The sequence below is a fragment of the Brachyhypopomus gauderio genome, chromosome 9 (assembly GCF_052324685.1).
Source record: "Brachyhypopomus gauderio isolate BG-103 chromosome 9, BGAUD_0.2, whole genome shotgun sequence".
NCBI lineage: Eukaryota > Metazoa > Chordata > Actinopteri > Gymnotiformes > Hypopomidae > Brachyhypopomus > Brachyhypopomus gauderio.
The window spans coordinates 16,167,477-16,191,752 of NC_135219.1; the positions used below are offsets into that span (position 1 = coordinate 16,167,477).

The window sequence follows — 24,276 nt, forward strand, 5'->3', positions numbered from 1 at the left end:
GAACGCCATTTGGCTCAAAACGTCTAGAATGACGTCCGTGTTAACACGTCAAATTTGGACGTCTTAAGACGTACAAAAATGCCGTGTTAAGACGTTACTTTTTGACGTCTTAAGACGTTTTAACGTCTTAACACGACAAAATGTGCCGTGTTAACACGTAACTTTTGCCGTCTTAAGACGTTTAGATGTTTAGACTTCCATACTATTGGTGGCCGCCAATATACCCACCCCTTGTTGACGTAGGGCTTACGTTTTAGTCACATGGGCTCTACGTTGCGGTGACATGGCCTCTACGTTGTGGTTACATGGGCTTTACGTTGTGGTCACATGGGCCTTACGTGGGCTGGTTCTGGGGCTACGTATCTATCACGTGACTTAGATGAGGCGGTGAAGGTGTGTTTGGAATAGTCCATGTGGGTTTATTTGCGCAGGTAATTTGGTCGAGTAGAGAACGCGATGGCTTCCAGGAATTTTTTGAACGACTGCCGTAGAACATTTTTAGAATGTACACGAGTTTTATCGTCGGATGATCAGCAACTTGATAATGTACAACCTGTTATAACTAGGTATGCTATCAATTAGTACAGTGTACAAAAGTTATTTGATATACTCTGGTCTCTTCACATAAATGTAGTTGTGGCTTCGTGATATTTTAAAGTGAATTGTATTTCATTCTGAACCGAGTTCATCAACATATTTGTAGTAGAAAGTAGAGAACACGGGTCATGTTACGACAGTGAATTTATATCACGTTTTATGTGACTGAAACCGATTGGAGACTATGGCCTCGAGCATTCGCTGGGCAAGTGGCCGACTGGTTGAAGCCGAAGTGGCTGATAATGCTTGGACTCATCAGTGAATTAATTCAGGAAGCTAGCAATCAACAACAACATGGTAAGTTTGCTTGTCAAATAAAACAGCCGCTATGTAATTTTTGAGTCGATAGGATGTATAGATTTGAATGAATTTAAGTTTTAAAATGTTTAAGCCCCCCATTGAAATGAATGGAGGTTTCAAATTACAACTGCGAGTTACCGTGTGACTAGAGGGTGTGCAGGCATGAAAAATTATCAAAACTCTCCTGGATAAACTGCTGTACAATCCTTACACCTTCACCTAGAAGCTCCATTTAAATTTTAAATGGGAGAGAAACTTGTCCTTTATGGCACGCCAGGATATCTAATCATTTGATCGATTCGTTTTAGAGTTATGAGCATTTGTTTGGCACTAGGCACAGAAAACTGCTCCATTAGCTCCCATGTTAATTTCTCAAAATCCGAATTGTCATTTTGGGGTCAAACAATTACACCAAAATCATCACCAAGGGGTCCTCTCTCATACAATCTCTTCGGTTAAGTGATAAGTTAAATATGTCCCGAACTACGACCGTTTGTTAGGAGTGTGCAAATCACATTAAACAAGCCTTCTCCACTCACAGTAACAGAGATTAGTTAGTGTGAGGAATGTCTCTCCCCCTCCCCCCACACACGCACGTGCACACACTGTTGACAACTCTTCTCTTTTATTTTAACATTAATACAAGCGAATTCACTCAACAGAAGTTAATTTCCTCTCTCATTCTCGCTCCTCGCGCACTCTTTCTCACACACACACAACTTAAAGAAACAGTAACCCAATAATATTACACTACATCTCTCTCTCATAGCCACTCCATATACACCACACAGACACACATGCATACATCTCTCATACCCACTACACATGTACACCATACATACATACATCTCTCATACCCACTGCACATACACACCACACACACATACATACATCTCCCATACCCACTACACATACACACATACACCACACACACATACGTACATCTCTCATACCCACTCTACATACACACATAAAGACCGGTCTCTCATACCCACTCCACATACACACATAAAGACCGGTCTCTCATACCCACTCCACATACACACATAAAGACCGGTCTCTCATACCCACTCCACATACACATAAACACTACAAAGACACACACCTTTCATTCCCACTCCACAAACACACACAGAGATATACACCACACACACACATACATATCTCATACCCAGTCCACACACTAACACACACATACACCAAGCAGACATCTGCAACCCTTAATTTAGCTTAGGGTTGAATTGTCAACAGTAACTAACTTAATAACGGGCACACCTTTTCAAGCCCTATAGTATTTCGTTCAGGAAATGCATTGTTCTAGTTAGCTTTGTAACAGTGTTGTGTTCAAATGCTCTCCAGCTGATTTCATAAATACGTTTATCATAGATAAAAATGTAGTTAAAATGTATAGTAATGTGAAAAGGTTATTTAAGCTTATTAACTGATTGTGACACCCTTAGCAGTAACAACTGCAATTGAATGTTTGCAAAAATATTTCTGTATAAACTGTATAACCAACATATGAAATTCCAAAGCAAATCATTTTACGTGGGCTCATTGGTTTTTCAATTTCAAATCTGAAGTTGATTTGTTTTTTCCATTTTCTGTTATTTTTATTAATTCTATGCTACTTTCTCTTGGACTATAGCTTTTCCTGGTTTCACTGTACCACGAAGGGCAGGACACGTGGGGAGATCAGTGTGTCAAGTAACACAACAGTTGCAGATGTTCTAATTTAACTGTGTATCAAGAAGCACAGTGAAATGACGGTTAAGGTTGATAGGTCTTTTTTTTAAGCACTTATATGAAACATTTGTGAATTGTTCTGTCTACAAATTGAATAATGAACACAAAATTTTGGAACTGCAAATCTAATTGCACACCAGTAGGATGTAGAATAACACATGATATATGTGAAGACAGTCACTGTCTTGAACTAACACTGATGCAGCATCACAAGGAAGCTAATATGCTCGCAGTAGAACACTGCTTAGCTCTGATCCATTAGCTAACAGAAACCTGTGCTAATTAGCTCTTATCTGGAGTAGAGTGCATGATGGAGCATGATCTGTGATTAAAAGTGGTGGCCCCCTCCATCCAAATTTTTGTGTATTTTGGACATTTAAATAGGAATTTCTAAGTGGAAACACATTAAATTTATATATCAAGTAAGGGGGTGGAGTAACTACTTCAAGATACAGTATAGTGCAGCTTGGATTGATTTAAATTATTTGCATAAAATCACAGTTTTGAAAAAAACATACATGATTCGTGTATTAGTGTAGTCCTTTTGTATTCATATAACACAGCAGTTGAAAATTCTAATTTACTAGCCACATTTTTGGAATTGCACTTAAAATATGTGAATGAGTTCTGTTTGTTTTAGTATCTGATTTATGATTTGTTCACTGTAAAGCAGTTGACTGTATTGACTGTATTTTACTACTGTAGCACAGTATTAAAATATGTCTTTCCCTTATCGTAAAACTAATCCGCATTCTTATACACTTTGTGTTTCTAGACAGTACAATCTATCTTTCCGGGGCCGTTACACAGCTCTATCAGATGAAGCACTTGACAACCGTGTGCTGGAGATTGTCTCTGCCAATGACGAAATAGGACCTGAAGCTGTTGGGGCTCGGTTTGCTGGTGAAGGCGTCCTAGTCCAGAGACGACGTGTTCGTCAAAGTGTAATCAGGACTAATCCTAAAGGTGCTGCTCTCCGGACTATGTCCCACAGGCTTCACAGAAGAACATACAGAGTGGCAGGACCAAATTCACTGTGGCATATAGATGGAAACCATAAACTCATTAAGTAAGTAGCAATAGAAACTGTTTTACTTAAGTTGATTTATTTGCACCAATTGTGTCAATAGCCAATGTAAAGCTAACTCTTTGATTATGAAGTTGGTATTGTTAAGTTCAATCATGTATAATCTTAGGGAATGACAACAATATAAATGTAAATGGGGAAAATGTCCAAAGTCTGTGTCTAGATTAGTTCAGGTCAGGACTGTGTGTCTAGGAAGGAACAAAGAGTACATCTGTTGCAAAGAAAATGCAGTTTTTGCCTAAGACATTAGGAAATGGATGGGAACAGGGTTAATGGAACAAGATGGTATTAGAAATGGATGGGAACAGCTCTAAATGTAACTGTTGAATCATAAATTCAATAGGTGTCAAGTCTTTAAAAGCAACAACTACTGAACTGCGTACCACTTATATCCATATAGTAACAGGTGGAGGCTCATTTGGGACCTAATCAGGTCAAACTGCAAGAATGGAATATTAAAAAAGTAGGGGCAGCAGTCACCCAACCTCCAATTCAAGGCTATAAAAGATGGTTGCTGTACTCTTTATAATAACTGTTATTTAAGAGTCTGGTGTAATGGATTGGAATCTTTATACTATTACAAAAATAATCATCATCCCAACTATCATTTAAGATTTTTGGTTATATGTTAAAACAGGAGAATAAAAACACTACTGTTTACCTCTTGCACATACAATGCTTGCCCAAGTTGGTTGGATATAAAGATGTCTGTTAGTTATAAGTGGGGGATATTGGGGGACTAATAATGACATTATATTAAGTGTGAATTCATTTGAATGCAGCAGTGATCTCTCCCCCCCCTCCCCCCCACCACTATGAAAGCCCAACCATAGCATAGAGGCGTAGTCCTCGTTGTAGCTACATTCAAACTATTTGTGTGAATAGCTTTTAATTTAATGTGTTTTTTCTTCTTCTGTCACTCCCTGATCTTTTTCCATATTTTTTAGGTGGAGAATTGTGATCCATGGAGGTATTGATGGTTACAGCAGACTTGTGGTGTTCCTTCATGCGTCGAACAACAACAGAAGTGACACTGTAATGGATCTGTTCATTGGAGCGGTCAGCCAGTATGGTGTCCCTTCAAGGGGCAGATATGACCATGGAGGGGAAAACAATGTGATGTGTCTCTTTATGGATGTCTTCCGAGGCTCAAGCAGGGGAAGTGCTTTACGAGGGAGGAGCACTCATAACCAGCGCATTGAGAGACTGTGAGGCGATGTGTGGAGAGGTGTTACAAACGTCTACCATTCGTTGTTTGTATATCTGGAGAATGAATGAAAATTGGAATCCAGTAATGAAATACACATCTGGGCTCTTCACGGTTTATCCGAGGGAGATAAACAAAGTGATCTCAGGTTGTTTGTTAGTCAGTGGAACCACCACAAGTTAAGAACTGCTCAACACATGTCACCGTATCAGATTTTTGTGCAAGGTTGTCTGTCACAACATTTGCAACATCACACTGGCATTCAAGGTGTGTTTGCAGATGAACAGATGCAGATGAACAGACAGTGCCAGGGGATGGTCAGGAACCCGTTTGCAACAGTTGGATTGAGGGCAGTGGAGGGCCACGGGGCAGGGGCGGCCGCAGCGGAGGGCCACAGGGCAGGGGCGGCCGCAGCGGAGGGCCACGGGGCAGGGGCGGCCGCGGCGGAGGGCCACGGGGCAGGGGCGGCCGCAGCGGAGGGCCACGGGGCAGGGGCGGCCGCAGCGGAGGGCCACGGGGCAGGGGCGGCCGCAGTGGAGGGCCACGGGGCTAGGGTGCCTGCCTTTGACTGGCCTCAAACAATTGATGTCCCTGTTAATCAGTTTATACCTACTGAAGAACAATTGGGACACCTCAGGCAAAACATAAATCCTTTGGGGAGTGCAAGAGACAGTTTGGGAACAGGTACTTAACTTCCTCTCTTAAATATGATACATATGCCAGTTATACTGATCTCCCGCGAGACCTCTTTGTTCTATTTACCTATTGTGTTAATCTTGATTGCATCTATCATTGGTGTCCCTCTCCCCTCGATCAGTGACATCTATACCACACGCTGCATCCGCAAAGCCACCAGCATTGTGGAAGACCCAACCCACCCATCACACGGTCTCTTCACTCTGATGCCATCCGGCAAAATATACAGGAGTATCCAAGCCTCCACCTCCAGACTCTGTAATAGCTTCGTTCACCAGGCAATCAGGCTCCTCAACTCCCATACACGGAACTGACACACACCAACACTGATCTGTCCCCACACACGCACTGAAACCCCCCACCAGAAATATTTGCTGCTCTCCCACAGGACCTAATAACTACCTCAGAACCACTGTGTTCATGTATGTTCCATATGACACTGTACATCACTTATCTCATACCACATTGCACTGCACCAGCACTTTACACCATGTCTCAATTGTCTCTGGCCTGTTGTATTTATTGTAATGTCTTGCTGTGAGATTGCACATTTTGCACATTGTTTTGTTACCCTGCCGCACTTTGTTGTCTGTTGTACTGTCGATTTGTGTTGCACCATGGTTCCGGAGGAACAAAATTTCATCACACTCTGTACCTGTGCTCAGATGTAATGACAATAAAAAGCCCCTTGACCTTGTTGCGCTCCTTTGACGTAACAACCACCCGGCTGGGGCTGTCTTACAGTCTGCCATATGGGATTCTCCCCCGACAATGTATGTATGTAAATTCTTTAACACCTCAAGGGGTGTGGTTTTTTCTGTATGTAACCTATGTGTTGGTAGACTGTCAGATTACTTTGGAATAAATAGCACATACAAATAAACTTCATTCTTGGAAATCCCCACTCCTGTTTCTTGAAGAAACCAACGATTCTTGCTAAACAGAAGACAATACCCATGGTTGTGATTAAACTGCTACTAGCTCACATCTTGATGAAGTATAACTTTTACCAAATATGTTCTAAACTGTTAATGGTGTAAGTTATTTCACGATACCAGGGTAGTGAGACAGAACAAATTGATATTAAATCTATGATTGTCATGTTAATTCTTTGTATATGGCTATAGGAAGCTAATGTAAAAATATTGGTTGAGACAGTGAGGTCATACACACATACAACTTTGAATTAATGTCATTACACTAAGTTTTAGAATAAGCAAGCAGTCTCAGTCACTTGATGTTTATTACAAATGAACAAATAAACTACAGTTGAATACATAAACTTCAAAAGAAATAAAACAAATTTTGGAATATCAGAACCATTAAAAAAATTCATTAATATTTCAGTTATTTGACAGCAGAAATATATCAGAAATTGAAAGTTTGGATAGTAATGATGGTGAAGATGTAGAGTGCATGTCTCTCAAGAGTAGATAAGTGTAGCTATCTGTTAAATACTGGTACTCTAACACTCCCATTGTTGTCCATAAAACAATGTATGAACATATAGCTACTTTTATTATTTATTCCAGGAGATGAGGAAGTACCAGTGATAGGACAAGACGTTGTTCTTGAGATACTACATGATGAGGAAGGATCAGGGCAGGAAAATTAGGAAGAGATTGTTTTATATTGTGAAGGTGATCCTTATGCTAGCCTGACAAAGAACAAACGTCCAGTGGCGTCTACTTGGGAAGATCCTATCACAAACATCACTGAACCATTAACTCCATATGCTTACTTCAAATGATACGTTCCACAAGAGATGTTTGAGCTGATGACCACCATGACAAATGTCTATGCTGAAAAAACTGCTGTGAGGAGCTACAAACATGCATCAGAATCAGAATCAGAATACTTTATTAATCCCAGGGGGAAATTGCTTTTGTTACAGTGCAACCATTTGCATATTATTTTAATAAAACACCTCTATAAAATATAAAAATATGTACAAAATAATAAAGAATAAACATCCTAATATTGAATTTAAAATAAAATGTAAAATAAGTAGGTATTGCACATAATATGTAATAAAATAAAATAAAATTAACAATAAAATAAAAATAAACTGAAAATAAACAGTAGTGTCCTGTATTGTGTCATGTATTGAGGGAGGAGTTATAGAGCTTCATGGCCACAGGTAGGAATGACCTCCTGTGATGCTCTGTGGTACATTTTGGTGTGATGAGACGAGCGGTGAATGTGCTCCTATGTCTCATCACTAGATTGTGTAGTGGATGGGAGACATTGTCCATAATGGCATGCAGTCTAGACAGCGTCCTTCTATCAGAGACTGCATCCAAAGAGTCCAGCTCCACACCCACTACATCACCGGCCCTGCGTATTAATTTATTGAATCTGTTGGCGTCCTCCCTCCTCAGTCTGCTACCCCAGCATGTGACGGCATAGAGGATAGCACTCGCCACCACAGACTCATAAAAGACTTTTAGCGTGACCTGACAGATGTTAAAGGACCTCAGGCGCCTCAAAAAGTAGAGACGACTTTGTCCCTTTTTGTAAAGGGCGTCAGTGTTCTTAGCCCAGTCCAGTTTATTATCGATGTGGACCCCTAGATATTTATATTCCTCAACAGTGTCTACACTGACCCCATTGATGGACACAGGGGTCACTGGTGCCTTGTTCCTCCTTAGATCCACCACTAGTTCTTTTGTCTTTATCACATTGAGCTGTAGATGGTTCAGCCCACACCATGTGACAAAGTCCTTCACCGTTGTCCTGTACTCATCCTCTTCACCCCTGCTGATACAACCAACTATTGCAGAGTCATCAGAAAACTTCTGAAGATGGCAGTGCATCAGTGCATGAAATAGAAGCCCTTGTAGGCTTGCACATTGCAATGGGAGTTCTGAGGTTTGTGAATGTACTGGGAATCGTACATGCATCCATAATTTCAACTAATTTCTCCTTGTTATATATATTACTTTTTCATAATAAGAGATGTTCCCAAAACTTGGATAGCATTTTTAGTCTATTGATCAGGTTTATGTTCAAAAAGGGAAAAACAAACAAACCATAAAATTATACATATTGTATAGCATTGCTTTACAACTGTTAAGACCCACCATTCACTGCAGTGGACATAAAAAAAATTACTATAAAAGTATTATATTTAATTTTTTTTACTGAGTCTTGTTTTGGAGTTCATTACAGACAGAAAATTGCATTTGTATATATATTTTTTCATTACTGGAACATAATTCGGGTCTGAAGGGGTTAAAGAGAAGTGGTTCTGTGTCCTCTTTGCTCTATTTGCTGCTTTCACAATGGGGGCGGGGCTTTTTGGCAGTGTTTGGATTTCTCCCCTCAGCAATTGATGAAGTGGTAGCACCCAATTTTAAACGTCGTGTTAAGACGTTAAAACGTCTTAAGACGTCAAAAAGTGACGTCTTAACACGGCATTTTTGTACGTCTTAAGACGTCCAAATTTGACGTGTTAACACGGACGTCATTCTAGACGTTTTGAGCCAAATGGCGTTCCATAGTTCCGAGCGGTCAGCGCGTCAGTGTGATCGCCTGAAGTTCGTCATCACTTCAGCAGAGGACCCGTGACTTACAGATCTGTGTTGTTCAAGAAAATAACAATACCTTGTTATCTTTGACATTATCTAAAACTGGATCTTATGTGTTGAACTTAAATCAATAAACGTGCAATAAGCATATAATACAGTGAATAAATACCTAAACCCTTAATCTATTTAAACGTTAAACTTATAATGTTTCTAAGATGGGATGTACTTTACACTTGTAGATAGGAGACTGAAGGCAATTGAACTGTCTGTACAACGCTATAGCCTACTGTAAGAAGGATACCTACGTATCTTAGGTTTCAAATGCACTTCAGGTAAATTCAAGCTTGGTGAAGGCCTTCTACTTATATTGTGTAATTATGCCACCTACTGTCCACATATGTCACTGGTTAACCACATGAATATTTGGGTAGGTGTCACCTGGACATTTGGATATATATTAGACACATCGTGCTTTCATTGGTTTCATTTGAACGTGAGTGAAATGTGAACTAGGTTCATCATTCAGACATGTAAACATTAGTGAGTGGCATTAAAGAAATCACTCTGACACGTCTAAGGGCACCATGTTTATTAAAAGCCTTTAGGAAACTCCTCCCCTTCTCCAGATGGCACGTTATGTAAATATACACCATGCTTTGCTTATTGGTCCTCTGTGGCCAAGCAGAGCTAACAAACAGAATTTTTATCTGATTTTACCATAAAATTCATTCTTGTAACTTTAAATGAGAATAAATTAGTGCAAATAAAAATGAAATATTCTTTGTCCATCAATTAATGTGCCTTTGTGCACATTTGTGCATGTGTTTTTAAATCCTGATTAAAAGTTGGTGTCAGGAGTGTGAATAACTTGAGAACGTCATAGCTTTGCAAGTGGACCGCTCTATTCACCAGTTCAGTTTCTCAGAAGTGGGATCGTTCTGAGTGTCACTGGAACCCCAGCTAAGTATTCCACAAACATCTGTGCAGGTTCCTGTTGCAGAGGAACATCAGAGCTAAAGCCCTGAGCCACGACTGACACACAGAGAGACACACTATTTCATTTGAAAAACACCATTTGAAAAGGTAGGATGCTTTCCCTGTTACTGCCCTGTTATTCTTTGTTGTGTTCGTAATCACAAAACCCAGGCATAGTTTTTTGAAATGCATGGATGAAAAATGACCAGTGGGGGGACTTTCCAAAAAACTATACATCTTACATTATCTGTATTATCAACAACATTCCTATGATTGTTATTAATTATTAATTTTATTATCATGTTATTAATTTATTTAGTTGAAAGGGTTAAATGTTTAAGAGAAATATTGTGTGGTATGTAGGTATCTCTTGTAACACCCGTAATATCCCAGATGACAATGGTAAAGTGAATCAATTCATTATTTATAAGGAATAATAAAACCTTTGACATGCTCTACTTATGTACATCCACTGTATGATACAGAATAAGTATCAATCATAGACTATGTATAGGATCAACATATACCATTTTCAAACCATTTAAACAAGTTTTTTTTCCATCACAATTTATCTGGATTGCTTTATTGTATTAGCAGTGATCCAAGTAACTCTGTAGCTTTTCCAATACCAACTGTCAACTCTTCTAAAAACAGTGTATTTAGGAAGACCATCTTGGGGGACAGGTTGTGTGCCGAACCGTAGCTGCAGGACCATGAGTGCTGAGTACAGTCTGCACTGCAGAGGTTCAGAACAACTGCTGATGCACCGGGCGGAGTTGAACCCGGGGAGCGCGGAGGCATCCTGCGGTCCAGTGGATTTCCCAGCCTCACCCTCAATCTCCTCCTGGCACACACCCGCCCCTCGGGGCTCGTCCTCCCCCTCCACCACCCCAGCTGCTGGCGCCCTCCAGAGGTGAGAGCTGCAACTACACACGTGTGGAGGGCAGGGTCATGTCCTTCCTAGAATGCACACTTACTACCATGTAATTGTTTAAACTATGGCAAGTTACAGTGAGACTATTTAAGCAGGTTCCTTATAGCTACTGTTTTCTTGCAGGCACCATAGCTTTTTGCCAGTTTGTATTTGTATGCTAACAAGTAGTACTAAAAGAAATAAAGCACTTAGCTTTTAACATTTAAATTCTATTAGTGAAACCATCACTGTAATATCAACATTTACAACGTCATTATTTCATTTAATCTATTTAGTGAGTGGTTATGTGTGGGAATTATAATATGCAATGTTGCAAACTCTGGATACACAAACAGAGTCAACTTAAACCAGCACAGATACTGGGTCAACGGGTTGAGTTTTCAGTTACCGTGAGGCGATACTCATTTGACACTAAACTCAAACTCAGGCACCTGTTCTGATCTGCCATGAGAAATGTTTATGGGTAGGGTGACCATATTTTCATTTGGGAAAACCAGGACACCTTGGAGGGGGGGGGGGGGGGTACTGACAGTCACGCTGTCTACATTCTGATTAAGGACAGTGTCAGGCCTGATAGTTTTCAGGCGCCACGCCGGAATTCCGGCGTACCTGTCCGCGAGAAAAAAAAAATTTGAGGGGGGGAAAAATCCGTCAAATCATAATGATAAACCACACGCGCGCGCATGCTATCTGTTTTGAGGCCGAAATATGATCCTTATGATCCTTACGAGGTTCCCAAGTTACGATTTTTCGTGGTTACTACACATCTCCCATTTACTGTATAAAGCCTCGTTTGGACCTAAGTGGTTCTGCGTCGTAAACGGAACTTGGTGTTTGGTGTGCGCGGCGTCAGGATTAGTTAAACGCAGCTATGGATAAAGGTATTGGCCAAAAGCCTAGCTTTAGGATAGGATAACTGCGTATAGTACCTTATTTACGTACAGTATGTACGTATGTTCCGATTTACACCGAAAATCGATTTACGACGGATCAACGTCGTAACCCGGGGACCGCCTGTATTTCAGACATCGGAAGAGCTTCAGAGGTAGCTACAAGATAAATTCAGTATTTTATCTTTATTCTGATTAAGTAACATTTTTATCAGAAATATAAGAGTGCTTTTTTTTGAGCCGGTACAGGTGGTCAGATGATCTGGTTCATCCTGGCCGCCTTACGGCGTAAGGTGTAATACATGAACGAAAGCACAAAATGTATGTCCTAATAAACCAACACAAAATATTTATTAAATTTATTAAATTTTATATATATAAACTAACTATAATCATAATACTTGTAATTCTTTTAAACTTTATTTGCATAATTTCTTTGAGTTGTCTGGTATCCTATAATTTACTAACAGTAATGAATAAATAATTAATCATGCCTGTTTTTAACATATTGTGTCTAATATAAATCTTTAGGTTACAGCATTTTCTCAGAATATTAATAGAAATTAGTTTTTATTTCACTATAATGAATACCTGACTTATTTATTAATTAATTTAAAGATTAATTATTAAATATTCTAAATATGGTACACTAACACTCCACCCCCCCCCCCCCCCCCCCGCTCAGAAAAAGTTCAGGCTCAGGAATTTTTCCCACTATCACCCCTGCAGTGTCCTCAGTGCCCTCACTGACACGGCTCAGGGATTACGCCTGTACATTTAAATTTTAATGGTCCAATGAAAGTAATTTCCTCGCTTAAAAAAAAAAAAAAACCGGGACCCCCAGGACAGGATGTGAAATACGGACATGTCCCGCGAAATATGGACGTTTGGTCAGCCTATTTATGGGCTTGACAGGTTAAGCCTGGGTGAACCGTAAAATGAAGGCTAAACCACAACACTGATTTTTTTAGCTGTATGTCTTTATGTTCGCCAACAAAGTATATATTTGCAAGAAAGTACCAGCAAGAAAGAAAATAAGGAAGCAAGCAACCAACAATGAAGGTCATTGAAAAACTATAACACTGAGAAGCTGTTTGTTTCCTAAACAAATTCTTAAAGAATTATTTAAGAATTATTTTTTTGCCTATCATTTCCATGTCTGTACATTTTTGTCACTTTTAAATGAAGATTAAGTGATCTTACTTTCAGAAATGTGATTGATCGGTTTGTGCCTGGTGTGAGACCTCTCAGGTACGGGGACGAGGAAGAACTGCTCACAACAATACGGAATGGTGATGCACAGAAAATGAGGGACATCGTTGCCTCTGCAGAAACACCCATCGGCCTCATGAGGGCCAACAAGCACGGCTGGACTCCGGTGCATGAGGCCGCCTACTATGGCCAGACCAACTGCTTAAAGTTATTGCTTTCCGGCAAGTGGCAACTTTTATCTAAAAAGGTTAAATAGTAAATATCGACGGTGAGACTGGGGGCCTCAGGTCAGCTATTTTCTTGCACTGAATCAAATAACTGCAAAATGCTACAAAGTCAGGATTTCCAGCAGGTCAGGTCTTACTCATGGTTGGTCAACACCAAAAAGAATTTGTTCACTCAGTTGTTAATTGAAAACACATTATATCCAGACATTCTCACAAAACTCAAACTGAAATGGAAAATATAACCAAATTAACCCAAGAAAAGGCTCCACTAGCCTAACAAACTTCTGTAGACTAGAGATGTAACGTCTGTGACGCCGAGGCGAGGAATCGGGAAGTCAAGGCAAGAGCAGGCCACACACACACACACACACACACACACACATACACACACCCCAATAAACACAGACACACACACACACAGACACGCCCAAGGAGGGGTCAGGGGCAGTACCGTGACAAGTGACAGTATATCTCTCTATCTTTTCAGCTGCTCCAGGTATGATCAACACCCGGACCCAAAAAAACCAGACGCCTCTTATTCTGGCCGTATCTAGGGGACACTTAGGTTGTGTGAAATATCTTTTGGAGAAAGATGCAGATCCCAAAATCCCCACCAAGGCCAATGAGACACCTCTCTATGAAGGTAACTTCCATGTGTTTGATGGAATGTTCGAACCTGTTACAGTGCACGTAGGGTTTGAAGTTCAGTGAATGAATATGTTTGTTTCAACCACCCAGCTTGTGCAACAAACAGTGCTCAGATGGTACAGCTCCTATTGAGGAATGGCGCGGATGTCAATCAGAAGTGCTTGGATGGGTGGACTGCTCTTCATGAGTCAGTGATGCAGAACAATCTGGAAATTTGTGAGGTTCTAGTTGCACACGGTGCCAACGTGAGCTCCTCCAACATCTACGCAGTCCGTCCACTCTTCCTGGCAGCCCAGTATGGATGCGTTGAGGCCCTTCAGCTCCTGGTGAAAAATGGTTTGGCACTTTTTTTTTATTATTGAGCAACAGTAAACGTTTCAGGTATATTTGTGCATTTGTACACAGTGGGGTGTGTGTGTGTGTGTGTGTGTGTGTGTGTGTGTTTAAAAAGGTGCTGACATTAACAGTGAAGCAACAGATGGAGCCACAGCTTTGTATGAGGCCTCCAAGAATGGCCACAGTGAGATTGTAGAGGTTCTTCTGTCTTGCGGTGCTGATGCAAACAGACCTGGGAAGAACGGGCTTTTACCTCTTCACATTGCTGCGAAGCACGGACATGATGGGTAGACAACGCACACACACAAAGACCAGTGACTAATCACTTTGGCTCTAATCTGCTGTGCTCAAAATAAAAGACATCGACTTTGTCTCTGTCTATTTTATTTAGAGGTGCCTGATTCTGGCACCTCTAAAGAAGTCTGATTCTGGAGAGATACTGCTCAGCACGCTTTGGCGATTTTCCCCTTTCAGACCCGTCTGATTCAAAGCCATATTTCATGGCCAGGTTTAGTAAGAGTGACTGGGCAAGAAAATCGGCTCCCTCTGCTGGACGGTAGCCCTCCGGTGCTGGAGTTGGACTAAGGTGCTAACCCTTCTTTACATCATCTTTCCTCTTGTCCTCATTCTCACACAGGATAATGTCCATGCTGATCACGGTCACCAGCAGGACCGAAATCTGGAGCAGTGGCATCAGCCCCCTCCACCTGGCGGCCGAGAATGACGAAGACGAGGCCCTGGAGCTCCTGATCTGGGCCGGCTTTGACGTGGACGCCCCGCTGTCACCCGAGCGCTCCTGTATGTACGAGGACCGCCGTACCACCGCTCTCTACTTCGCCGTTGCAAACGGCAACGTAGAGGGCACATCCATGCTCTTGTTGGCTGGCGCTAACCCCAACTTGGACCCTTTCAACCCTCTGCTGCTGGCCGTGAGACAGGGGGACGTGAAGATGGCCGCCTTGCTCATGGAGCACGGAGCCGACGTCAACGCCTCCGTCCCCACGCACCCCACCACCTTCCCGGCTTGCATCATGTTAAGCGTGGGCAACCCGGAGATGCTGAAGTACCTGATGCGCTACGGCGCCGACGCCAGCGCGTGCTTTTGGTGCGAATACGGATCAGAGCCGCATCTCGACGATCACACCACGCGCGGTTGTCGTCGGTCGCAGCACAGCCCCGAGATGGCGACAAACTCCTCCTTGCAGGTGGGAAAGATTGTGGCTCCTGAGGAGATTATTAAATAAATTGCGGTCAAGCATTTTATTGCTTATTTGATTTGTTGATCCCTTGTGGATTTGTCTTATACACCGACAGTTCTGTGAGATGATCTCCCATCCCTCAGTGTATCGCTGGGCAGGACACACCATAGATTTACTGCTGGATTATGTGGGTCAAGTGACACTCTGTTCGAGACTCAGTGAATACCTGGAAAGTTATGAGGAATGGGCATATATAAGGGAGAAGTCAAGTAAGTATGTTCAAGCTATATTTGCATGCACAAAAACGCCTCGCCCTCTAACCCGAAACCCACACTATATTATCAGCACTGCAGTTATTAACACTTCCTACTGTCTACAGTGCTACCCCAAAGTCTAATGCAGCTCTGCAGAGTAAAGATTCGCCAGCTACTAGGAAGAGACCGACTAAAGTCTGTCAGCACACTGGACCTTCCAGGACGGCTAATCAAATACCTGAACCATGAGCAGGAACATGTTTTTTAAGCTTTAATCAGAAGATCAGAAATCCATTTTATTTTTACCATTAACATGGATAGTGTAAATAATGCAATACTTAAGGCACAATTGCTTTAGAACAGCTGTCCTTATATGTAAATAAAAATGTTTATCACAAAGGTTATCAGATTTAACCCTTTCAGTACAACATCATTCACGGGTGTATTATTTTTGATATAACATGAATTACATTACCTGACTAATATTATAGTATTATTGTTTTAATTAACAGGGATGTAATCAATAATAATGTAGAAAGTGACAAAGAAAGATTAGTTTGAAATCTATGCTAGCATATTTGTGCACAACAATTCCATTTGAATGCTGTAATGAACTTTTTGTTTTGGATAAGGATGTGGATTGATGCACATTGATTGATTTATACTGTCTGATTTATCTTGCTCTCCCTCTCTGTAATCCTGCACCACAACCTGCCCCAGACCTAATCTGTCCCTAATTTCTGTGTATGTCTCTCTTCTCAAGTCACTTATATGATTATTATTTATCTCTGTGTTCTAGTCTCTGATCCATACTGTGTTGTGTCCATTATTGCTGGTTCTGTCTTTGTTTTTTTCTGTGACTTTGTAAGCATTTTGGTGCTACTGTATATAACATATTATCTAATGTTTTATCATTGTTGTTGCTGTTGTTGTGTATAAAAGAAGAACCCTACCTATTATTTTGGTGCCTGTATATTGTAATTATGTCTGTAAGAGACCCCCCCCCCCCCCCCCCCCCCCCAGGGTAAGCAGGAACAGGGGCAAAATGAGAATAGAAGCAAGCACAATTAAGTTGGGTGCTACGGCTATAAGGACACGACAGCAAGATGTGTATCGCATCTTACAGGAGATGCAGCCATCTCAGCCTGATCAGGTGAACTCCTCCTGTTTCCATTGGTCTAAACCTGGCCTGGTTTGAACCACGACCTTCACATGACCGGTTCACAGGGGCAGCCAATAGGGATTCAGTTACAGACATTCAGTTCACCATCCCTGCAAATTTTGGCAAGTATGTGAAAGTCCAAGACAGCTGCATGCAATGTTGTATAGTTACCAGACATCACAGTGTAAGACCTAAATTCACAACAATAACTCTAAAAATAAGAATTGTGTGCTAAAAACACCTAGAATAAAATTAGGTAATTTTTTAGACAAAATAGAAAATAATTATATTTATTTATTATATGTTTTCATGTTTAATAAAATCCTTCCTATATGACAATATTGACTTATAGTAGCTGTAACGCACTATGCATCGGGTGAACGGGAAGTAGAGATAGAGAGATCCGTAACCAGGGTCGTAAAGGCAAGCCAGGGTCACGTCCGCGAGAGAGTCCGACATAGAAACACAACCAAAATTCAAGACACAGCTTAAACGAAAACAAACCGTACAAACTGCTTTTGTTCTAGCACAAACACGAAACCAATCGACTGTACAGGAAACATAGATCAGGAAAGAAACAATGAAAACACAGGGCTCTAACACTAAGACACTAACAAGAAACTAAACGAGGAACACATGAGGACAATAACAAGGGGTAGGGTTACAAATCACTAGGAGGGGACAAGCGAGGGGGGGTGTGGAAACACTGGCATAACAACAGAGACATGACTGAGAGGTGGTGGTGGGGTTAGACGTGACAGTGATGGTATCTGGCATAATTCTCATAGTATATTTGTCTTCCTTTTGAAAAATATCTATCTGCTTAAGATGCTGCATCGTAGCTAGAACTGGATTTGTCAGAAAGGCTTTTCAAGCACTAATACTCCTGTCAAATACACATTTTAAATCTGTCTTCAAGTATTTACACTTCAAAGTGCAAAGCAGTGAACCACTTTCCAAAAACATCAACATCAACACTTGTGCTTTAAGAACTCCACTTGTGCTTTTTGGTTATTCCTGATAAACACTGCCAGATTCTCTGTTATTTCCCCTGCAGGGTTAATTTTCCTCATCTTGCTAGTCATGCCTCTGATATGTAGGCCAGACATGTTTTAATCATGCGAGCCAAGAAATTATATCTGTGAGATCACAAGTTTGTTTACTGCATGAACTTAAAACGTCTCTTACCACAGCTCTTAAAGAATTGTTCCAAAGCACTATAGTGCAGTCAAGGTGAAGGCTTCAACGTGAGCAGAACTTGTTAGAAATCTCTACTTAGTAAGGTAGGTATGCAATTAAAGGCATTAGTATTCAGGGTAAAGGAATATGCAACTCTGCCTGTGGATTTCATACTGAAAAAAGTAAAATTTTTAACTCATTGGGAAGCATTTAAACATGGTACTGTCATACTCTTCACGTCTCCAAATCAGACTGAGAGTGACGTTTAGTTTTTGTGATGCGACATGCCTGCATGTCAGATATGAAAACATCCTCTGACTGCATTGTCTGTTGTGCATCACATCACACTTTAACTACAGTGTTCCTTCTAAAACTGTAACTGCGGTGTATGTTAACTACAGTGTTCCTTCTAAAACTGCAGTGTATGTTAACTACAGTGTTCCTTCTAAAACTGCAGTGTACGTTAACTACAGTGTTCCTTCTAAAACTGCAGTGTACGTTAACTAGTGTTCCTTCTAAAACTGCAGTGTATGTTAACTACAGTGTTCCTTCTAAAACTGCAGTGTATGTTAACTACAGTGTTCCTTCTATAACTGCAGTGTATGTTAACTACAGTGTTCCTTCTATAACTGCAGTGTACGTTAACTAGTGTTCCTTCTAAAACTGCAGTGTACGTTAACTACAGTGTTCCTTCTAAAACTGCAGTGTACGTTAACTACAGTATTCCTTCTAAAACTGCAGTGTATGTTAACTACAGTGTTCCTTATAAAACTGCAGTGTATGTTAACTACAGTGTTCCTTCTAAAACTGCAGTGTATGTTAACTACAGTGTTCCTTCTATAACTGCAGTGTACGTTAACTACAGTGTTCCTTCTAAAACTGCAGTGCACGTTAACTACAGTATTCCTTCTAAAACTGCAGTGTATGTTAACTACAGTGTTCCTTATAAAACTGCAGTGTATGTTAACTACAGTGTTCCATATAAAACTGCAGTGTATGTTAACTACAGTGTTCCTTATAAAACTGCAGTGTATGTTAACTACAGTGTATGTTAACTACAGTGTTCCATATAAAACTGCAGTGTATTTGAACTACAGTGTTCCTTATAACACTACAGTATGTTAATTATAGTGTTCCTTCTAAAACTAACAATTCAAAGAGCTTCTCAATATCAATTCATAGAACTTCTCAAGGTCTATAAGAAACATTTTGCATGTACAACTAATGAATGACCACTGTCTGAAATTGCCTGTTTCTCTGGAGACCTTGTGAACTACACTGCCTGCAGTTTTTACTCCCTCTCTCATATTCTGCTTAGGATTAGGATTTAGATAGATGTACAGTATAAGCTTTAAGTCTTACAGTATGCATGCTAGGTATAATGTTGTTATTTTGTTACCTATGCACTGTGTGATGATGTCCATGACATTGGTTAAGTTACTGTTACAATCCTATTATGTGCACCAGCTTAGGCATTTACCGGTTTTTAAAAAAACTTTTGTCTTCTGAGCTGGGTCATCTAGCACAGTGCATGAACATGCGGTCTAGGGAACCACGTCAGTCAGTCACTCTCCTTCCCCAGGTGCAATATGGCAGCAGCCAAGGTCTCAGTGCCTGGCCTGTACGCAGCGGCTGTGGACACAAGCGATTACAGTGCTTTCTCGAACATGTCTGAGGAGGAGCTCCTGCAAGTGGCTATAGAGTTAAGCCTGGCCGAGGCCAAGCCAACAACGTGGCAGAATCGGTATACCCGCTCCCACACGCAGCCCCCGCCTGCTCAGTACCCCAGCGTCCAGCGGCCACAGGATCTCCTTCCCCCCGCAGACCCCCCCGCAGACCCCCCTGCCAACCCACCGGTCAACCTTTCTGCAAATCCCCCCAGGTCATGTTCCACACAAGAAGCCATGCGGCGTCACACGACACTGAATTTTCTTTAACTCCAGATATTCGTGCATGTTTATATTTCATGAAACAATCTATTAATGTTTCATGTTTAATTTAATCATCCACCTTACAGTGAAGCAGAATGCAAAAAAATTGACAGAAACGTTCATAGCCATTACTTCAGCAAGGACAAGAACAAAGTGATTGCTTGGACGAGACAAAACGGACATCTGCGTGTTACTGTGGAGCCCATCAAGTGAGGTTTCACCACACTAGCAGACAAGGCTCTCAAAAACATCTTGAATTTGTACTGAAAAGGGCCATCGTATACGTCTTTCACGTTTGGCATCAAGGATATTACTTTAAATTAACATTCTTTTTGCTTTGTGGCTTTTGAGAAATTGTGCTAGTTTTTTTTTCAGTTGTTAATTTGTCTTTCAGGAATTTAGATCCTCTAATCTCAGCTATCTGGAATGGGGATGCCAAAGCTTTGAGAAAGATAGTACATAAAAACTCTAAAAAACTCACTGAAGCTAATAAAGAAGGCTGGATCCCCCTGCATGAGTGTGCTTACTATGGCCATGTCGGGTGTTTAAAGGTATTATTTGAAGGTAAGGAACCAACCACAGATTACCTTTACAATCATCTACTGCGAGGTCCAACTGTGACCATCTGATTCATGTTCTGTGACATGCAGCCAAACCAGAGACCATCAACAGTCGTACTCTTAGGAACCAGACTCCTCTTCTTCTGGCTGTGGGCCGCAAACACTTAGCCTGTGCGCAGTACCTCTTGGAGAATGGTGCAGATCCAAACCTTGCAAACAACGAGTGGGAAACCCCGCTGTACAGAGGCAAATATGTCTTAATAAAACATTAGCATTGATACATTTTCTGAGTATAAACAACTGTAGTGAGTATTTATTGTTTAGCTGTCGTACCAACAGACTGGTTATTTTCACAGCTTGTGAAAGAGGGTTTGAAGAAGCTGTTGGACTTTTGTTAAGGTTTGGAGCAACAGTGAACAAGTCCAATGCGCAAAGTGCAAGCCCACTACATGAAGCCGTGATCAACAAAAACCTGCAAGTCTGCAAATTGCTACTGCAGTCAGGGGCAAAGATGATGGCTAAAAACATTTACGGCATCGACCCTCTGTTCACCGCAGCCCAGTGTGGCACACCAGAAGTGCTAAACTTCCTAATTATGAAAGGTGTGTACCAATAAGAAAACCCACATACTAGAAAAATACGTAAACGCGTAATAGGTCACGATCATTTGATGTGATTAAAATGGAGGCAGAAAGTCACGGCCTAATTTGTTGCCAATTTCCCTAGGGGCGGATGTCAACACCCAGGCTAACGATGGCGCCTCAGCCCTGTTTGAAGCCAGTAAAAACGGTCATTACGAAGTTGTGGAGATTCTCCTGTCACGGAGGGCTGATGCTAACAAATCTAACAAAGCTGGATTGCTTCCTATTCATATTGCTGCTAAGAATGGACATGATGGGTCAGTGCAGTTGGGTTAATGTTTCCATGAAATGACTAACATGTCATCAAAGTGCATTTGGATCCTTTTTGGTCAGCAAATGAAATGTGTTAATCTCACTTGCTTTCTCAGGATTGTTAACATTTTGATGCCGAAGACTAGCAAGGCGAAAATAAGACACTGTGGTATCAGTCCTCTCCATCTAGCAGCAGAGCGCAACAGAGACGATGTCCTAGAGACCCTAATCAACGCTGGCATGGATGTCAACTTCATCCTGTCAGATGATTGGTCAACGATGTATGAGGACAGGAGAAGCACCGCCCTGTACTGTGCCGTGGTCAACAGTAACATCGAGGCAGCTTCTATGCTCCTGGAGGCTGGTGCAAACCCAAACCTGGACATCTTCAACCCCCTGCTGGTGGCTGTGAGGAAGTGCTGCTTCCAGATGGTCAAGTTGCTGGTGGAGCACGGCGCTAACGTTAACGCCACTCTCCCAACACACCCCACAACCTTTCCGGCTGCTTTGATTTTCTGCACAGAATACATGCCAATGCTTAAGTACATGATGGATAATGGTTGTGATGCCCTGTCGTGTTTTAAGTGTGATTATGGCTGCAAAACACACCCATCCCTCAAACCCCAGAGAAACGGAAGAGAAGGTCTATATTATATCGGTCTTGAGCGTTCAGAAGAGGTAATTCAGGTAAGGCGAAACACCTGCCCATTGTACAAGTCCCACATTGAATACAAGTCCGATATTGAACGGTGTCTTAGCATTTTTGTGGATCCAACAGTTCTGTGAGCTGGTTTCCAACCCCAAGACCAGCTTATGGGTCGGACCCATCATAGATGTGCTGCTGGACTATGTGGGTAATGTGAAACTCTGTTCCCGACTCACCGAGCACCTGAATGGTTACAGTGAATGGGCCAACATCAAAGAGAAATCAAGTGAGTTTGCATGCTGTTTTGTCTCATTTTAGATATAATTGCTAAAAGTGAACTTCAAAGAACCACACACTTTGTTGCGTGCGCAGTGCCTCCCCGGTCTTTGATGCATCTCTGCCGGATAAAGATTCGTCAGCAAATAGGCATCCAGAGACTGAGGAGCATCAAGACCTCCCTCCCTCTACCTAAGAGACTGCTCTACTTCTTAAGACACAAGCGAGAACATTTTGATGATATTCTGTAAAGGGGACAACCGCAAAGGACTTCAGAAATATAAAACAAAACAAAAAAAGCGTTTATTTTTATTATATGATTGATGAAAATGGTTTTGCCAAAAAAAAAAAAACCTAATCACTTATTCTCACCATCCTTTTTTTTCCTTTAGAAAATATTAAGGAACATTTCTTTAACATTAATGAATTGTAACTTCTAAAAAAACATTAGTTCATTACTTTATAGGTGTGTAGTTGTAAGTATATAATTTTGGCTAACCAATTACCTTGCACAATTAGTGTTAGATGACCTCAGACTCTTCATCTGTTGCAAACGTGTCAGACTACTGTTAACTCAGCAATGACAATAACATATAAAAGTTCCAGTGGCACGTCTGTGCCCGACACCATCTTGACACCATCAACATTCGTGTTGCTGCCGTGTTCAGAATGATCCAAAAATGACAGTGAGGACAGCGGGTCGTAACAATAGGGTGGGGGGGGGGGGCTGCCAAACTGTACATAGCAACAGATGAGTTACAGTCAATAACTTCACACCTGTAAGTTGCACTCACAAGGTTTACTGTATACTGGCCGGGTGTAGGTGGGTGTAAGGACGGTATGGTGGAGATCAATTGTATGTATGTATATGTCCATACTCAGCTCAGTTCTATGACATTACTACAAAAGTAGGCCATAAATGCTTTTGTATGCAATAATCAATGTTTACTTTAACCTGAAAATTCAGATGATTCCTTAGTATTTTTTTGAGATGGAAAACCACATCAGCCATTTCCTATTTTTGTAATGTAAAACTGCATTACATTAAAATGGTAAATATGCTTTATGTAGACTTGCATTACATCAGTCATAAGGGAATGAAAAAATAAAAGTTGCAATCAAACTTTAGATCAGTGTTTTTATAGTGCATAAGAAAGGCATATGGATATGTGTGGGTCTTCAGTGCAAAGTCTCATTTGATCTTGACGATTGTAGAGATAAATGAAATGTATTGGACAGAGAGGACACCTTGAGTGTAAAATGTGGAAAAATATGGAAGAAATAGTAAAAATTGTATATACATAATTGATAATATATAATCTGTGTTATAATTCACTGCATTAATAGATATATTAAACATAAAAGGAGAAATCAGTTGTTTATATGCATGTATATAGTGTAATTTGGCAATGTCACATTAAATGTATCTGTTCAACCTTAAAAGACAGTTTTGTTACTGTTATGTTTTCATGTTGCATTATGACTACAATGACAGCTTTTTGAGGAGTCTTCTCATTCAGTTGTTGTAGAGAGTTAAATGCAAATAAATGAACGATGTTTCAGCACAACAATACTTGATGAACCACGAAAAGCATGCACTATAATCAACTCAGAAACTCCCCAAAGAAACATTAAGGACAAAGATTTCATACAAAGGTGGTTCTTAATTGGAGGTTAGTGTGTCATGAAGCAGTAACTTTGTAAAGTGCTTCTGTTGTCATTTTGAATTCTGCTCATTTGCCTTAGATGCTTTGGCCTTCCATATTATTACATGAAAATACTGCATGATGG

At 40.9% G+C, this 24,276-nt stretch overlaps 2 protein-coding genes and 1 long non-coding RNA gene across 5 annotated transcripts; all 3 read left to right on the plus strand.

The window, feature by feature from the left end:
• The first annotated feature begins 786 nt into the window (after nt 1–786).
• Nucleotides 787–5,327, plus strand: LOC143523252 (uncharacterized). The gene is made up of 4 exons (XR_013133256.1): nt 787–894; nt 2,546–2,672; nt 3,419–3,712; nt 4,678–5,327. It is a non-coding gene; the product is annotated as an uncharacterized LOC143523252 (long non-coding RNA).
• Nucleotides 5,328–9,141: 3,814 nt separating this feature from the next.
• LOC143523253 (ankyrin repeat and SOCS box protein 2-like) lies at nt 9,142–16,840 on the plus strand. 3 transcript variants are annotated; one of them, XM_077017608.1, is made up of 9 exons: nt 9,142–10,246; nt 10,793–11,051; nt 13,172–13,395; nt 13,889–14,044; nt 14,140–14,385; nt 14,501–14,672; nt 15,023–15,590; nt 15,700–15,853; nt 15,964–16,840. In XM_077017608.1, the coding sequence occupies exons 2-9, from the start codon at nt 10,852–10,854 to the stop codon at nt 16,104–16,106; spliced, it is 1,863 nt and encodes a 620-aa protein (XP_076873723.1). In that variant the 5' UTR covers nt 9,142–10,246; nt 10,793–10,851; the 3' UTR covers nt 16,107–16,840. The 3 variants fall into 3 exon arrangements, with proteins under 3 accessions (XP_076873723.1, XP_076873724.1, XP_076873725.1); XM_077017609.1 differs by having other exon boundaries at nt 13,205–13,395; XM_077017610.1 differs by having other exon boundaries at nt 13,214–13,395.
• A 1,295-nt stretch (nt 16,841–18,135) lies between these two features.
• On the plus strand, nt 18,136–24,047 carry asb2a.2 (ankyrin repeat and SOCS box containing 2a, tandem duplicate 2). The gene is made up of 10 exons (XM_077017616.1): nt 18,136–18,283; nt 19,762–20,061; nt 20,197–20,319; nt 20,505–20,674; nt 20,761–20,916; nt 21,027–21,272; nt 21,397–21,568; nt 21,680–22,250; nt 22,342–22,495; nt 22,582–24,047. Exons 2-10 carry the CDS (start codon nt 19,769–19,771, stop codon nt 22,734–22,736), a joined length of 2,040 nt encoding a protein of 679 aa, XP_076873731.1. The 5' UTR covers nt 18,136–18,283; nt 19,762–19,768; the 3' UTR covers nt 22,737–24,047.
• Nucleotides 24,048–24,276: the final 229 nt, after the last annotated feature.

What these genes read in the sequence shown, in the direction of transcription:
- asb2a.2 (XM_077017616.1), top strand. Translation starts at nt 19,769, where the DNA reads ATGGCAGCAGCCAAGGTCTCAGTGCCTGGCCTGTACGCAGCGGCTGTG. An exon ending in GGAAACCCCGCTGTACAGAG is followed by an intron (nt 20,917 to 21,026) that starts GCAAATATGTCT and finishes TTATTTTCACAG; the next exon opens with CTTGTGAAAGAGGGTTTGAA. An exon ending in CAACATCAAAGAGAAATCAA is followed by an intron (nt 22,496 to 22,581) that starts GTGAGTTTGCAT and finishes TTGCGTGCGCAG; the next exon opens with TGCCTCCCCGGTCTTTGATG.
- LOC143523253 (XM_077017608.1), top strand. Translation starts at nt 10,852, where the DNA reads ATGAGTGCTGAGTACAGTCTGCACTGCAGAGGTTCAGAACAACTGCTG. An exon ending in TCAGCTCCTGGTGAAAAATG is followed by an intron (nt 14,386 to 14,500) that starts GTTTGGCACTTT and finishes GTGTTTAAAAAG; the next exon opens with GTGCTGACATTAACAGTGAA. An exon ending in CGACAAACTCCTCCTTGCAG is followed by an intron (nt 15,591 to 15,699) that starts GTGGGAAAGATT and finishes ATACACCGACAG; the next exon opens with TTCTGTGAGATGATCTCCCA.